This window comes from Natrix helvetica (genome assembly GCF_964273705.1).
Source record: "Natrix helvetica genome assembly, chromosome: 8".
NCBI classification, from domain to species: domain Eukaryota; kingdom Metazoa; phylum Chordata; class Lepidosauria; order Squamata; family Natricidae; genus Natrix; species Natrix helvetica.
In genome coordinates, this window is record NC_138559.1 from 14362841 (window position 1) to 14379524 (window position 16684).

Sequence of the window (16684 nt, forward strand, 5' to 3'; positions counted from 1 at the left end):
CGTTATTGCCCTGCATAACAGAAACTGCCTCTCTGGTTAACCCTTATTACATTGTAACAGCTAAGGCAAAGCGCCTGTCGATGTGAGTGACGTTGAGTTGGCCACGTCCACCCAGTCACATGACCACCGAGCCATGTTTAACCATCTGGTCATTAGGGCAGAGAACTGGTTGTTAAATTATTTGAATTCCACCACTGCCTATAGCGCCGGGATAGTTGGATAGATATACATATGGAACATCAAGCATAAACATTTGATTGAAACAGCTACAATGCAATAAAAAACCATAAAGCGATTAAAGGAAAAGAACCATTCATCAATTCAATCTAAAGATCTTGCAGAGGATAGGAACCTATATAGCTAGGTTTTTTCCCTTCCTAACATTTTTCCACATAAGTGCAGAGTCCACTTTTTTCAGATCAGCTGACAGTTGATCCAGTGGTTGCAACAAGAATGGACCCACCAGAGTGTTGCCTGAGCTTGAAATCATGAGCCATGAGAGAATGACTGGCCCAAAATCATCCAGCCAGCTTTCATGCCAAAGGCAGGTCTTAAACTCATGGTCTCTCCTGGATTCTAGCCTGGTGTCTTAACCACTAGACCAAACTGGCTCTACTTCTATACTACTATGAATTAAAACATAATAATGCCAGGAGACCCAAACCACAGGATGCTCAAATCCTATCACCATGACTTTTAGCTAACATATCACACCTTTTTCAACTATTGGGCCTCTAGTTTATGGTAGTGACTATTTCTAACACACAGTTGAACATTTAGGAAGTTCTTAAGGGTACCAGTCTGGGGAAACCGAATGGAATTGTTTTAAATGCTGGGGGGGATTTAATTTAAATTAAATACTGAAGGAAGCTCACCAGCAGATTGCAAGTACAGTAAGCGAACAGTCAGATGAGGAGACCCAAACTCATTGATAGCCTCACATTGCAATGAACAAGGACACATTCAATTTCACAGCAACTAAGATTGTTGGCCATGCAGGTACAAAGATAGCCAGGGAAATGATTGAAGCCTGGGAAACAGTTAACGTAAGTGCTGATTTACCCACAGCTTAACAAGTATTTAGAAGTTGAATGTTTGGCAGCAGAAGGAAACAACAGACAATGGCCTGCCATCAACACACTAGTCAATCAATAGGAAGGCACCAAATAAACATGATGCATGGAACAGCCCAAAGCACATATTCGGGTAGAGAGAATTTCCTTAAGATAGTTTCCAGCATGATCCAAAATCTCAGAGAAGTTAAAACTCTGGTCCCAGGGACCGACCCAGATTTGAGCTTAAATACTGGCTGTTTTATTCTCTGTCCTTTCCAAATATATCCTAGCAGGGAAACCTTTTTCTGCATCGTTGGCTTGGAGCTGTCTGCCCAACTATCAAACTCTCGGCCCTGATTCAGTCATCACCTAAGCAGTTTTAGTCAGATTTTTCATATGAGCTAAAGCTGAATCTTCCCACAGAACCCCCTCTCCATCCCTTGTCATTACCGATTACTCATTAGGTTAAAAATAAGCAACAGAAGGAAGCAATGCAGAGGCACCAGAAAGGGGAAAATACTATATATTCCTGCAGATAAGCAGAGCCGTGGATAAAGTGATCCTCAAAGTTATTGTTTTAATTTTCACAATTGGCTTATGGTGTTGCATTTTTCATGGTAAGTACATCTGGATTCCACCTTGACCAAGGGTTGCAAAAGGTGATCCCATGACCCCACGACACTGCAACCGTCATAAACATAAATCGGTTGTCAAGCATCCAAATAAAAATCATGTGACTGTGGGGATGCTGCAATGGTCATAAACGTGAAAAATGGTGTCATTGCAACTTTGAATGATCAGTAAACGAACTGTTGAAAGTCGGGGACTATCTATATATTCCCTGCAGATAAGCTGACCTCAAATTCTTGGGTACATTTTTGAACCTAAAAGTCTTAGCTTACCTACAAGTATATATGGCACAAATTTTCAGGTATTCATATAGGGTTTTTCCTCCCAATTTGTTGCCATTTTAGGATGACAATGGAAAGTGCAATTGATTCAGCTTTATTTATTGTGCTAGAAAGAATGTTGGCCATCTTGCAATCAGGCCCAAATGTTAGCAGTCTTGCCCAGCATATCTCAGGAGATACATTAGACTCCAGATGGGAGTCCCAGGCACTTCATTATTGTGACCACAACTTCTTTCAGTTCAGTTTCTCCATGTTCTGTTATTGGAATTTTAAAAAAAAAGTAAGAAATTGTGATCCCAAAGGTTTATTTCAGTCACACAGTTCTCTTGTGATCCAAGGTTCTTTCTCTCTTCCAACCACTGAAGGTATTACATGAAGGAATACATGTTTTCAAAATAGCTCATCTTGGTTTGGGACAGGAGACTGTTTGGGCTTTTTGGGAAACTGATGCCCACAGATTCTGGGGTATACAGATTAAGTTAACTAATAATAACTTGTCCAGAATGCATGGCCCCACATTAAGATGGAAAACCTCACTAGGATTCTTGCCCAAGAAGTGGTTAAAAATGAAATATTTGCCTCGGTCAGCTTGTTTCATCCTACTCAGCCCTCCTCCTTGGGACAACCACATCATCTAGATAGATGTTTTGCATTTCTAAATTGTATTTGCTGCTGCAAAAAGAACACGAGGAGGACTTTGATCCAGAAGAAGAGCCACAAGCTGATTCTGAGAGCCCTGAAAGGCTATCAGAGATGCTCAAAATCTGTTGTACGCCAGAGGACAGATATGATCAAACAAGCAAGAAAGAAGCCATTTCCAATAGCATGTCCTACCAGATACTTCAGGATTGGTATTAACCAATCTTATGGTCACCTCTGGGGGAAACACAAACAGTAACATATGAAGTCAGAAGGAAAGACGAAAGAAAGAAGAAAAGCCCCTGAAGATTTTAAAGGTTAAAAGTGTCATCAAGCAGCTTGTTCAGCCAAATGAAGGGTCAGTAAGATTTCTCTGGTAAATATCCACTTGGAGATCTCATCCATCCAGATCATGGTGGTCCCAAGGGCACTTTTATTTTAAAGGCAACTGGACTTGCTAACATTTTTGCTTCTCATTCAAGAAGCTTCTTTAGTTCTAACTAACTTGATTTCCACACCAGTTGGTTAGAACTGAAGAAGCTTCTTTAGTTGGATGAGAAGCAAAATGTCTTAAAGAAAAACCAGCAGGTCCAGTTGCTTTTGAAACAAATGCACCTTTGGAGCATTCCCCTAGCAGTAGATTCGAACAGCGGCCCCCAACCTTTTGAGCACCAGGGACTGGTTCCGCGGAGAGAGGTTTTTCCATGGACCAGGGGGTGTGTGGTTTCATGGGCTGCCTGCATCCCACGGATAGGGAGCATGGTTTCTGGCATGCTGCGGACCGCGGACCCTAATCCTGGATTAGAAAGTAGAACAATAGTTTGGAAGGGACCTTGGAGGTGTTCTAGTCCAGTTGTCTCCAACCTTGGCAACTTTAAGCCCGGTGGACTTCAATTCCCAGAATTCCCCAGTCAGCTTTGCCCAAGTCTGCCAGGCTTAAAGTTGCCAAGGTTGAAGACCCCTGTTCTAGTCTAATACCCTGCTCAAGCAGGAGACCATATACCATTCCAGAAAAATGGCTGTCCAACAACCTCTTCTTGAAAACCTCCAGTGATGAAGCACCCAAACTTTTGGCAGGCAAGCCGTTAGATTAGATTTGACCAGAGCCACTAAAGGATGCTGATGTAGCATTGCTGCCCACCTTGAGCCAATCCCTTACAAGCAACACAATCTTCACACTGAGTCACCTCCCATTTCCAGCAGCTTGAAGCTAATGCCACTTAATTGCTAGGCACAAAAGCTCCTACTGCTCTGCTAGAAGAGTCCTAAGAATGACCACCAGCCTATCACACAGCTGAGCTGATTTGCTAGGGAATGTTCCTTCTTTCTTTAATCTCAAACTAGGAGCTGAAAGGAAAACACACGCTTATTTTCTCAAGTGTGCTGGAATCCACTTGAATAAATAACAGTTCCAGAAATGGGGCTGCTAAAACAATAAACTTCCTCGGAGCTGACCCCAAAAAGCGATGGGGGGGTGGGTGGGGGGGTGGAATGCCTTCTCTCCGTCAGAAAGCAGGATGGAGAAGTGCAGGAAACCTCAACCCCCACCTCTAAAGTTGATTCCTACCAACTTGCCACCACTGATGGCAGAGGATGGAGCTGAAAGCAGAAGAAAAAGAAAGGGAGGGGGGCTACTCTTACAGCAGAATATGAAGCTGAAAGCAGAAGGAGGAGGAGGGGAGGAAGGGTGAGCTTCTCTTACAGCAAAATATGGAGCTGAAAGCAGAAGAAAAAGAGAAGGGGGGTTCTTTTGCGCAGAATATGGAGCTGGAAGGAAAAAGAGAGGGAGGGGTTTCTCTTTTTTCAGCTCTTTCTGTTGTTGTTGTTGTTGTTGTTTAATCTGCAATAATTAAAAGCACACGTTTAGAGGCTACAGATAGAGTTCTGCATGAAGAGAGGGGGTTGATCCTGCCATCCAACCTATTTGGATCATTTCAGATGTGGTAGCAAGAAGAATATTTTGACCTTTTTTAAAAAAAAAGAATTTGCCATGTAAAGTTAATGAAAACATAACAAACCAACACGATATTCAATAAATTAGGCAGTTAAAATGATCAGAATCCCCTTCCTTCCTTCCTTCTTCCCCCTCCCCGAGACAATAATTGTAGAAAGCACATGCAATCATCCATAAAACTTTCCAGGCAGGCTCAAATTTATTCTGCTATAATTCAGTATTGTTTTTAGTAAAGTCTAAAGAAAGACGTTGGAACTGCAAATGGTGAATCCACCAAAATTACCATGTTACTATGGTATGTTTCTTTATAATCTAAACACCATTGAAATATAGAATACCAGTTTTCTCATGCCAAGCATTCCAATAGAGAGTATTTCTAGGAAAGCTTGAAAACTGTTTGAAAACAACATTAAAATCACAGCATATATCCTTAAAAACAAAGTTGTTTACCAGTGTGTGTGTATCATACTGCCTACTTTTGATGGATGGTTTATAAAATGCTATAGGGCACATAAAATCAACACTATGTATATTTCCGGTTACTTTTACTGAATCCTAGTTAGCAAACTTGCTACACCAGATCTCCTTTGTGGAACAATGAGTTCGAGATTGATTTGAGGAAATAATATGCAACTCAACTGTATTATGTTTCTGATATTTTTAAGCACGAAACAAAATCAGGAAGGGCATAATAGGCAGATAGAAACTGAGATTGTGCATTTTTAAATTTATCCAGTGTGGAAAGCACAGGGCTTATCCAGCATGCAAAAGCATATTCTAAGTATTTGTGGACTCCTTCTCCCACTAAATCTTAACCCACAGTTGACTAACCACAATTGCTAGATTCATACAATACACTAACTCCAACCCAATCACATGATTAATTATTAATTCTTTAAGGCGCCTTGCCTAATATTCACATGAAACAAACTAATGTTTAATGTACTGAAATGAAGGCATTGCAAATGTCGATCTAGTTTTTCTCTTTCTTCTCAAAACATTCAGAGAAAGTGTTTCCAGAGTTTCATCATGGACTAACCACAGCTTGTTATGCTAGCCAAAACCAAACTGCTGCTACAATGTTTTCTGGAAACAAGCCAGCTCCCAAATCATAGTTTACAATAGATTCACTAATCCAGGATTTGGAAACCCTCCAGATGCTTTGGACTACAGCCCTCAAAGTTACTCAAAAGTTATTCAGGTTGCTTACACCCTCAAGCTTGAAGCACACACAAAAGGAACAAAGTCACTTTCAGAGCTGGTTCCCACAACATACCAAAGAAGGGAGAAAAGTAATAAAAGTCCCTTATCTTTCTTGCACCTAGAATTACATCAATACAATGACAACAACCACCACAATAACTCCTGCTCCTGTTGTAATCCAACACTTCCTTTCCTATTGGCACACCTAGATTTTCTTTCACCAGGATGCTGAGGAAAGGGAAACATATAGAATTATTATTATTATAAGTCTACCCAATGCAGAGCATGAGGCAAATCAGGAGATTCAGGCAATCCAAATACAGTATGTGTAAAGATTTATTTTATAAGTTTAAGCTCTCTACAAGAATCTGAACTACTAACGGTCAAGGGAAATTAATGAAGGTTAGGAATACAAGGTATTCAAGGTGGGCTGGACTTAAGATCTCTTGTGGGTGTGAAGAGACTTATGACTGATGACATGTTTGACCCCTCCCTCAGGCTCTGTCTGGTCATTTCCTACAATTAGGCACCCACACTATTTTGGATACTGAAAACAGCAGGGGAAGAAAGTGGTGCCCCCAATGCAATGACGGTCCCATGTCATCATAACTCCTTCCTGGTTTCCCCACTCAACATCCTTTTGAATGGGATGTTCTGAGCGTCAGTCTCCGATGGCACACCTGATTTAATCCTTATGGCAGGAGGCAGGATACTTGCTACAGCTGTCAATGCCAGCCAGGAGCCCCAGGGAATCAAGAAAGGGTTAGGCTGGGATTCCTGACAGTGTTCAAGAGCCTGGGGCTACAAGATCAATGGTGAGTTCCATAACTGAGTAGAGCATTGATGCGGTGATGGGAAAAAGCATTGCTCTTGAGGCTTGATGCAACAGGGTGCTGAGTCAGCTACTATCAAAGCTTGCCGTCTGCAGCCCTTTGACCTCCAAGAGCATCCAGTCTTTCTCCAGATGGATCGAAGAAGAATAGCAGTAAATAATAAAGACTCAAGTCATCAAGAACTGTTGGAATGGGAGATACAGTCAGCAAAATGGAGAGGAGACACTCCCAAGGACCACCTAAGCAACCATAGAACAGCAGTGAGCATCAAATGCCTGCCCAATAGAAACTCTTTAACAATTATTTATTTGTTTTTATTACATTTTTTATCCTGCCCTTATTGCTTTATAAGTAATTAAAGGCACATACTCCTTTCTCCTCCTATTTTCCATGCAATAACCCTGGGAAATGAGTCAGGCTGAGAGAGAATGACTGGCCCAAAGCTGGCTTTTATGTCTAAAATGGACTAGAACTCTGAGTCTCCTGATTATTGGCCCAAAGTCACCCAGCTGGCTTTCACAGCTAAGGTAGAATCAAAACTCACAGTCTCCTGGTTTCTAGTCAAATACCTTAACTATGAGACCTAACTGCCTATATTCTGATGAGAGTCAATTACCAACCCTTCTCCTCAATCAAAAGTTAGATGATGGGGAACAGAGGAATAATCAGGCTTGTAAGGGAATAAACAATGAGAATAAAACATTGGAAACATGTCAAGAAGAGACTAGGCAGAAGAGGGAAAAATTGGAAGAACAAAATAAATTGTAGCAAAGAGGTCAGAAAAATTGGAACAGAAGTCATACACTGCAATTTTGCCTCCCCCCCCCAACCTCTACATTTGTACCCCTCAGAAAATATGTGATTTTCTAAGCCATCGTGTTGCAGGAACAAATCAGGGCAGCTCACAATTTCCACATCTGGAAAAGGTTTGAACTCCTTCATGAGAGGGAACACGACTGGTTCTGACCTTAGACAGCTATCTGTCTCTTGTTAGGAATATAGTACTTTTTCCATCAAGCTATTAGCACAGAGGTCAGCCAGGAAAGGAGGGGATTAGAATCTTGTTAATGAATGCCAAGACAGATCCTGCCAATTCAGCACAATTGGAGCAATAGCCAGCAGAATCTGCTCCCTACCTGTAGGCTGTCGAGGTTAAAATGTTGGCCTATGAACAAGGTGTCGTAGAATTTAAACTAGGACGCCTTGTTCATAGACCACCATTTTAACCTCGGCAGCATACAGATAGCTAGCTTTGGTTAATCTTTCTCACAGACTAAGCTACATCATAGGACTGTTTGGTAGATAAAGTTAGAGGGAAGTGTCTTATGCATACCACCTTGAGCATTTCATGGCACATGCAGCAAGAAACAGTTGCTAGGAGTCACGGTGGCAGAGTAGTTATCCTTCCAAAGTTGGTAAAATGAGGACCCAGATTGTTGGGGGCAAAATTCTGACTCTGTAAGCTGCTTAAAGAGAGCCAGTGGTATATAAGACTAAGTGACATTGCTATTTCTAGATGTAAAAACCAGTGCACCAACTTTTGAATAGCACTAGAAAAAGGCTGCTGAGTGACTGAGAAATGCTTGAATCAGCATTCTTAGCTTTTTTGCAATAATAAAACTCAGAGCCTAAATAAATTCTTTAGGAAATCATCTCATCTTGGACTCAAGAAAAGGCACCAAAATCTAGCCTGAATGATGATTAGGATCACTATATTACTATATGGATTGCAGAAACATAGGTGCAGATGTGTTCTCAAAGAATACATTAAAATCTTGCAAACACAAGCATGGAACCAGCAATGCTGCTGAAGGAAGAGAGCCACTGGCCTCACACTGTATAAATTTAGGCTCAGTTTTGAGCAGCAATCAAAGATCTGATCCCTCCCTTCCTCTTTCCTTCCTTCCTTCCTTCCTTCCTTCCTTCCTTCCTTCCCTCCTTACTTACTTACTTACTTACTTACTTTCTCTCCCTTTCCTTTCCTCCTCCCCTTCCCCTTTCTTTTCCCTTTCATTCCTCCTCCTTTTCCCATACGTTCATCTTCTCTCAACATGCCATCTTTGGATTGAAATTGCTGTCTGTAAGAATACAAAACAATGTCCAAGCCAGCCCACAAGATAAAAATCATATACTAAGGACTATAAAAGCTAATTTAAGCACCTTGAAACACGTGGATGTAGTGAATGCAAGTCCAAGTATTATGGCTTGGAAATAAGGTTCTGTGATCTGTCAGCTTCCCAAAAACAATTTCAAACTTTTGAAAGTTATTAACCTAGACAGGGGTGAGCACTGGAGAACTTGTGGGCTTTAAATCCCTTTTCAGTTGCATCCAGGACCCTTTTGTTATAAATACCAAAAATCTGATACACCCTTTGCTTTCAAGCCGATGTCAAAAACACACCAAGACTGTAACAAAAATCTTGAAATAGGCTTACAACAAGAAATCCCTCATTTCATCACCACCCCAAAAAAACCAAGGAAAAATATAAATCCTAGTCCCACACTTTTTGTGCGCTTATTTTTGTCCAAAATGTTGACAACTCCTGACCTATAGGGATGGTGAAGGAATTTAATCTGTGCAAATTCCAATACAAGCTGATTTGACTTGTTTCCTGAACTAAAACACTGACCCAAACTTGGTTATCTGATGACTTTTAAAATTCCTGAACATTCTGCTCATGTTCTAACACAGCTTGAGTTTAATGGGGCTTACTTCTTTCTGATATGGAAAAGAATTTTGTGCCGTGCCAAAAACATCTCTTGCATTTTCCCCGGGCTGTTCTTCTTGGATTGAAAGAAAAGTAAGGGTATGTATGTATTTTTCAGAAGAGAAATAGAGGCTGGGTCTTCATTCCCTTATTTAATTCTTAGATTAAAGGAAATAGGGCAGGGGTGTCCAAACTTGGCAACTTTAAGACTTGTGGACTTCAACTTTAAGTCTTGAAGTCCACAAGTCTTAACGTTGCCAAGTTTGGACCCCCCCTGAAATAGGGGAATTGCCTGGGTTTTATAATAACATTTCTCCAACCAGCCTTCATGACTTCCGATATTTCCATTAAACCCCAAAGCAACAGCAGACCTTTTCGGGTGTAGAAATGTGAGCAGCCAGGGAAGCTTGAGGTTGATAGGAATAACAGAAAACATGCCAGGAGGATCCTCTTTTGCCCCTTTGCAATAGAGCTGGCCCCAAATCATCCTGAATAGAAATGGAAAAGTCATCCTCCACCATCCTGCAAACGAGACAAAAAAACAAAAGCAAAAAACAAAGGGCAGGAAACATGAAAAATTACAAGGCAAATTCTGGAGTAGAGATACAGCCTTGAAGCTAAGCAGCTATTTTCCTTCGTGAAAAGGTGACATGATAGCGGTGTTCCAATATTTGCTGGGCTGCCACAAAGAAGAGAGGGACGGCCTAGTTTCCAAAGCACCAGGAGGCAAGACAAGGAACGATGGATGGAAACTGACTCAAGGAGAGAAGCAACTTGGAATGAAGGAGAAACGTCCTAGCAGTGAGATGAATTAACCAGTGGAACGGCTTTGCCTTCAGGAGTTGTGGTTGCTTCATCGCTGGAGATTTTTAAGAAGAGACTGGGCAGCCACTTGACTGGAATGGTGTGTCACTGCGTTAATTGTTTGCTAGCTGAACTAAATGGCTACTGCGCAGGTCATAGGCCTTATCAGCAATGATTTACTGCGCATGCTTCTTAACGCGTTTCTTAATACATCACACGTTCCAGAGACTTCTTTACTTTCGTTCTTCTGTTCGTCTGCCAAGAAGGTGGGCGACAATTGCTCTTGCCAGAATGTAACAATTAGATAGATTTGTTTGTTTTATTTTTTTACATTAAAGTTTGTTTTTAATTAGAACATGTTATCGGGTCTTACTTTCGCTTTTTCTGAAGATATGCTGTTTGGAAAGCCGTCGATTCACACCTCGTCAGCTGAGGGTGAAATTTCCCCTGACATGGTGTAGGTCTCCTGCTTGAGCAGGGGATTGGATGAGAAGACCTCCAAAGTCCTTTCCAAGTATGTTATTCATCTGCAGAAATGCTCCTTGACTGAGCTAAATTTTCCCAACAGTTTGGGGAAGGGCCTTTCTGCTGGAAAGATGCAATCCCCCCCCCCAAAAAAAAGACAGTAACAAAGAACCATAAGCAGAGCTGAATTTGACCATCGGAAAGGGGGAAGTGCACTGTGCTTTCTAACTATGCTCCAGGCCATGCAACCCTGCGCAGAAACAATCTCAAGGGTTGAGCTGTAACCCTATTCTTAAGCAAGTTTTACATCACATCTGGCACGGAGAGCCTTTTTTTGTTTCAGGAAGAGACTTCTGGATATCCTGTTGAGCCAAGATCCAATTTGACAGACTCCGTGATAACATTCCACTATATAACTTGGAGCCTTGTTTGAATCCTGCAGCCTCATTAGCAAGCTGTGAAAGTCAGGAATGTCTCCCCCCCGCTTTCCAAGTTTTGCTCCTGAATGTATTAACTTTCCATGCATCAAGCTGAGTTTGCTGTCTGGTGCCAGAAGTCAGCTGCAATATTTCCCTTGAAGGTTACAAATGCACTGAAAATAAGCACACAAGGCGACTTGCTGGCATAAGCTCTCTTTCCTCCATTAAAAGAAAATTGGCACAAAGGTTAGAGTTTTATGAAAAGAGGCTTGCCCGCCCCTCCCTGGCCTACCCAATTTTTGCAAAAAGCAGCAAGAAACGTGTTTTTTTGGACATGGATTATACACAATCCTCAGATTTCAAAAAGGGAGAGAGCCAACACATAAAAGCATAATCTTTAAGCACAGTCCAAAAGCTTCAGGCACATCTCTGGCATTCGCAGCCACACTCTCTGGAATAGTGCAGTGATCCACCATTAAACGTTTAAAATGCAATGATTGACCTCTCCTCTCACCCCACCCCAAGGTGGTTAGGCTGGTATTGAAACTGTAATATAGGTTGCCCTCATATTACAATCACAATAGTGCTCCCCCCCCAAAAAAAAATCAATTTCTGAGCAAGACAATTGTTAAGTGATTTGCCAGATCTTATGACATTTCTTGCCACAGTTCTTAAGTGAATCAGTGTTGTTTTAAAGTTAGTATCAAGTTTTATTACAGTCAAAGACCAGAGACCAGAACAACAACAACAAAACCAAACACTCAAGGAATATCTAGTTAAAAATTCTATAATAAAATAAATAGCACATAAAATCTACATTAAAATCACGATTTGGCTTCCAATCTGTCAGTTACACATGGCCTAACTATACTATAATATCCATAATGTTAGTCTGGAATTTTTAAGTTGATATTCCTTGAGTGTTTTTATTTGTTCTCATCTCTGGTCTTTGACTGCAATAAACTTGATTTAAGATTTAAGTTAGCAACCCTGTTGCTAAGTGAATCTGGCTTCCCAATTGACTTTGCTTGTCAGAAGGTTGCAAAAGGGGATCGTGTGATCCCGGGACTCTGAAACCGTCATAAATATTTGCCAGTTGCCAAGCATACAAAATTTGACCACGTGACCGTGGAGATGCTGTAATGGTCGTAAGTGTGAAAAATGGCGATAAGTCACTTTTTCCAGTGCCATTCTAACTTCAAACAGTCTTCAAATGAATGAAGACTATCTGTAGTGAATTGTCGTAGCAAACAAGGAGAGAGTTTGGGTAGCCAAACAGGACTACTCAGATCTGGAGGAGATTTACATCCAGTCTTTGGATTGCCACCTCTATTATTTTCAGAATGCTTATTTATCACTTTCAGAATGCTTGTTATGAAAATTGAATCATCCAAAGAGTTAACAACACATAGTGAGAATTAGCCTTTCAACAAAAGATAAATAAATGTGGCTGTGGGGAAAAAAAAATAAGGAAAAGGCCAGTGTTTTGGGGCGGCGGGCAGAGAGAAACACATTTTCTTTAATTAGAATAAGTGGTATAAAATGATTAAGATGTCACACTATGGCTAGGGAGTTTCAAATGAACTCTTAGCCACATCAGATGGCTGAAATAACCCTTAATGTCCCTCAAAGCTTTGTGTTGCGCTTTACTTATAGTGCAGAGACTGTCCAATGAGCTAGGATTAGCTCATGTGCAAACTATATACATATCTTGCATCGTGCATTTATGAAAAATTATCCATGTATTTATTTCCTTAATTTATTTCTGGACTACATGCTATGTAAGAGCCCGCCCATTCCAGTCAGTAACTCTTTCAAATTATAATCAACTCAAAAATAAATACTCTACACATTACAGTAAAGATAAACAATAAAGACACCATAAAATGGCAAAAAGCATCCGAGCATCCAAGCCTACATGTAATCGAAGAATTACTCAGGATATGGGCCATTATCATTAAAACTTGCCAGCAAAATCAAATTGCTTTTATGGGCAGAAGGCTAAGTTACGTTTTTTTTTTAAAGTGTTTTTTTAAAAACTTTTCTCAAAACGCTTCCCAAAAGAACAAATAACAGAGTAGCAACTGGACCCCAACTTCAGCAAAGCACATATGGAACTGTGTCAGAATACCTCTGTGTCCTGTGTTCCTGAGAAGAGGGCACTGCGTGCCAGCTTAGATTTAAGATGTGGCCTTCTAGAGATGTTGAGCTCTCCAATTTCCAACAATCGAAGCCAGCACAATCAACAGGGAGAAATGAAGGGTTGGAGCTGAATAACATCTGGAGAGCCACATTTTGCCAACTCTGGATTAAGGGAAAAAGCATCCAGGATGCGAACCTTTTTCTTTCACAGACCAACCATTAAATGCAACGAAGAATGGATCGGTTGATTTTCAAAAAACCCAGAAGGCAAGACAAGGAAGAACGGATGGAAACTAATCGAAGAGAGAAACAATGCCAGAATTAAGGATAAACTTCCCATCAGCGAGGACAATCAACCAGTGGAAGGACTTCAGAAGTGGTGGGCACTTCATCCACTTGAGGTTTTTAAGAACAGACTGGACAGCTACCTGTCTGAAATGGGGTAGGGCAGGGATAACAAACCTTTTTTTTCCCTCAGGTGCCGAAAGTGCACCACCCAAATCCCAAACTGCAATGCCCCCTGCAGGCCCCACACCCCCACGCATGTGCACTCGAGCAGCAGAGACCCGGAAATCAGCTGGCCGGTGGGAGGCGTATGTGCAGTAGAGCTGATCTGGAGGACGGCTCGTGTGCCCAGAGATGGCTCCGCGTGGTACCTGTGGCCCGCGTGCCATAGGTTCGCCATCACGGGGATAGGGTCTCCTGCTTGTGGAGGGGGTTGGACTAGAAGACCTCAAAGGTCTCCTCCAACTCTATTCTAATTGAAATTGGTGGACACTTACACCAGCCCCTTCAAGTTGCATTTTATTTTCCTTCTACTTTATTGATTTGTTCATTGAGGGCAAAATCTAAGACAGTTAAACACACAATGAGAAATGAAGGCTTTCAACTCTGCCAGAGTACTAAGAAAACATATTTAACGTCGTATCATTGATTGCTCTAATATTAATAGTATTATATATCTCTTCTATATGCTCTCATACCTGTAGCTCTCATAGTGAGCTGAAAAGATATTTAATGTTTTAAAATTTCTCTAACCAGAAAGAATTTTCCTAAATTCTTTCATGCAAACTAAGGCTACAATGTTTCCAGCTCTATTAAGCCAATTCATTCATGACAGGTAATCTATTGTAACCTTTCCCAGGCTAGAAACTGTTTCACTCAGCCCAGATGTCTCCCCTCCAGATCTCAGACCCCCACAGCCACCCACAACCCTCCCCTCCCCTCCAACTTTGCAACTTGTAGCTAGCTATCCAGAGCCTTTTGGCACATGCGTAGAGTAACCCATCTGCCAAAAATCCATTTGCTGTACTGGGAAAATATCTCTGGGAAACACATTCATAATGGCATCAGTGTCTTTGATTAGAGAGAGCGAAAACAACAACAACAACAATATCTACATTTATGGCTGAGTGGAAACCCCTTGTAGACTTTCTGCATAAAACAGAAAGAAACTGAACTTATGATTTGCGATTCTGATCAGTAGGGGGGGAAAGGCCGGATTATAGAAAAGAATGAGTTTTCTTTTGTGGTCACAAAGTAAGAGATAGTTTTTGGGATTGTGTTTATATTTGCTTCAAAGAAATTAGACCCTTCTATTTCTTTCTGTATTTTCCTGCACTTTTGCTTTTCCTCTTCTTTCTTTTTGCACTGCTTTTCCTCTTCATGAACTTACACACTGAGTTTTACGATCTATAACGAACTTTCAATAAAAATGTAAAAGATTGTAGCGTTACTGCTATTGATTTCCACAGATGTACAAAATAGCCTAAGTGGGCAGATTTTAGACGCTTGCGCAGAACTGAGGGGCAGCAGCCAACCGTTGAAGGGAATGGAAAATGAAAGTATGCAAATCGGGACTAATTATGTTTAACTCCTCAAATATACAAAGGGTGCCTCCACTTATTTCGACTTCTTCAAGTACAGGCTCCCTCTCTCACCTAAATCCTCAATCAGATTAGTGGGGGGGGGGACAGATGTCTAGGATTCACAGAATCGGATTCCCCCACCCCTGCAACACTGCAAGGCTGGCCTGATGCATTTTAATAGGAAGACACGTGTACAGCCATCCGCAGGGCCCCCTCCCCCAGTTCAAACTCCTTAATGTCTGCGCTTAAGGGAATGCTTGACACGTGGGATAAAATGGCATCGGATTCATAAATCCATTTTCTAAACTGAGGCAACCTCCAGCTATTTTGGACTACAACTCCCATGAGCTTGCAGTGGTTTCCTAGCAAAGAGACGGGGGTTTTCTTTGCACCCGAGCGGATTACTTAAGGGATAGATTCTCACATGAATCCCTAAATCCAGATGATCAAAATCAAGACCCCCCCCCCAACCCTCAGACCCACATAACGTATTAGGCATGGAAAGCGCATTAGGACCCCGGTTTACAGGACTAGCGGGTGGCTGATTCCCACAACCAGGAGGATGTGTCAACGAGACGAGCAAATCTAGCCAAGGCGCCCAGTGCGTTTCTGCAGGCTTGCACCCTGCCTCTTTAGCAACTGATCCACTGAGCGGGGGATACCTCGGTCCCACTTCGCTGCCCTGGTTTCGACGGTCACCAGCGGCGGGCGTTGTGATTTGATTCCCGTGCGCTGTCCGTCGGGGCGGGGCTGATGGCTTACCTGAAACCCGCTCCCACCTCATCCCTTCGATGCCCCGGGCTTTTACAGAACAGGCAAGCTCCCCACCCTCCAATAAGACTCTGAGCACGTGCAGAGCGCGAAACCCGCCTCAAGGAGCGAGGGTTGTCGGCTCAGGTGGCCTCTGAGCGCGCGCAGAGTGCCAGGAGCGGCGGGATGGGCTGCCACTCGCCCTGCCCGCCCCCTTCGCCGAGCCTCGTCCTGCTACTCACAGGGTGACGGTGTCGTTGGGCAGCAAGCGCGGCGCCGGCGGCTCCCTCAGCTCCTCGCCGCTGCAGCTGACCCGCTTCCTGGCCGGGGCCAGCCCCTTCGGCCTCTCGCCCACGCATTTGCAGCCCCGCAGCTGGAGGGGGCAACTGCGCGCCCCGCCCGCGCCCCCCAGCGCCGCCAGCAGGAGCAGGGCGCCGGTCCAGAGCATCCTCGACGGCAGAGGTGGCCAGCCCAGCCTCAGCCCATCCTCGCCCGCTCGCTCGCAGCTCGCAGCCTTCGGAGCCCCTCGGGGACCTCGGCAGCTCCGCCCGTCCCCCGCAGCTTGTTTCCCCGACCGTCACGCTCGGCTCGAAGGCAGCCCCGGCCGAGCCGCTTCGCCTGCCCGGAGCTCGTCTGTCCCCGCCGGGGCTGCGCCTTGCATGGCCAGGGAGGACCGGCGCGCCGCTGGGCGAGGATGTCCGGCTGCAGGGCTGCTTAGGCGAGGGTTGGATCCCGCGGCTGGGGCTGCCGTAAGACGGGTCCCTCCCCTCGATTCGCCCGCCTGGCCGGCCCGGGTCTCGGCCACGGCGGGGCCCTAGCGCCTCCTTCTCGGTTCTGGCTCTCGGCCGCCCGTCGCCGAATTGGAGCCGGGGAGGGCGAGCGGTCTTGGAGGGGACCCAGAGCTTGGAGGGGGTTAACGGCGGGGAGTCCAGG

The 16684-nt window shown here is 43.4% G+C and overlaps 1 protein-coding gene across 1 annotated transcript in view; it reads right to left on the minus strand.

The window, feature by feature from the left end:
• Positions 1-16460, minus strand: part of ADGRA2 (adhesion G protein-coupled receptor A2) — a 95421-nt gene extending 78961 nt beyond the window's left edge. The window contains exon 1 of the mRNA XM_081960879.1: positions 15994-16460. Within this exon, the coding sequence (XP_081817005.1) occupies positions 15994-16199 (206 nt within the window). The 5' untranslated portion in view covers positions 16200-16460. The remainder of the gene's footprint in view (positions 1-15993) is intronic.
• Positions 16461-16684: the final 224 nt, after the last annotated feature.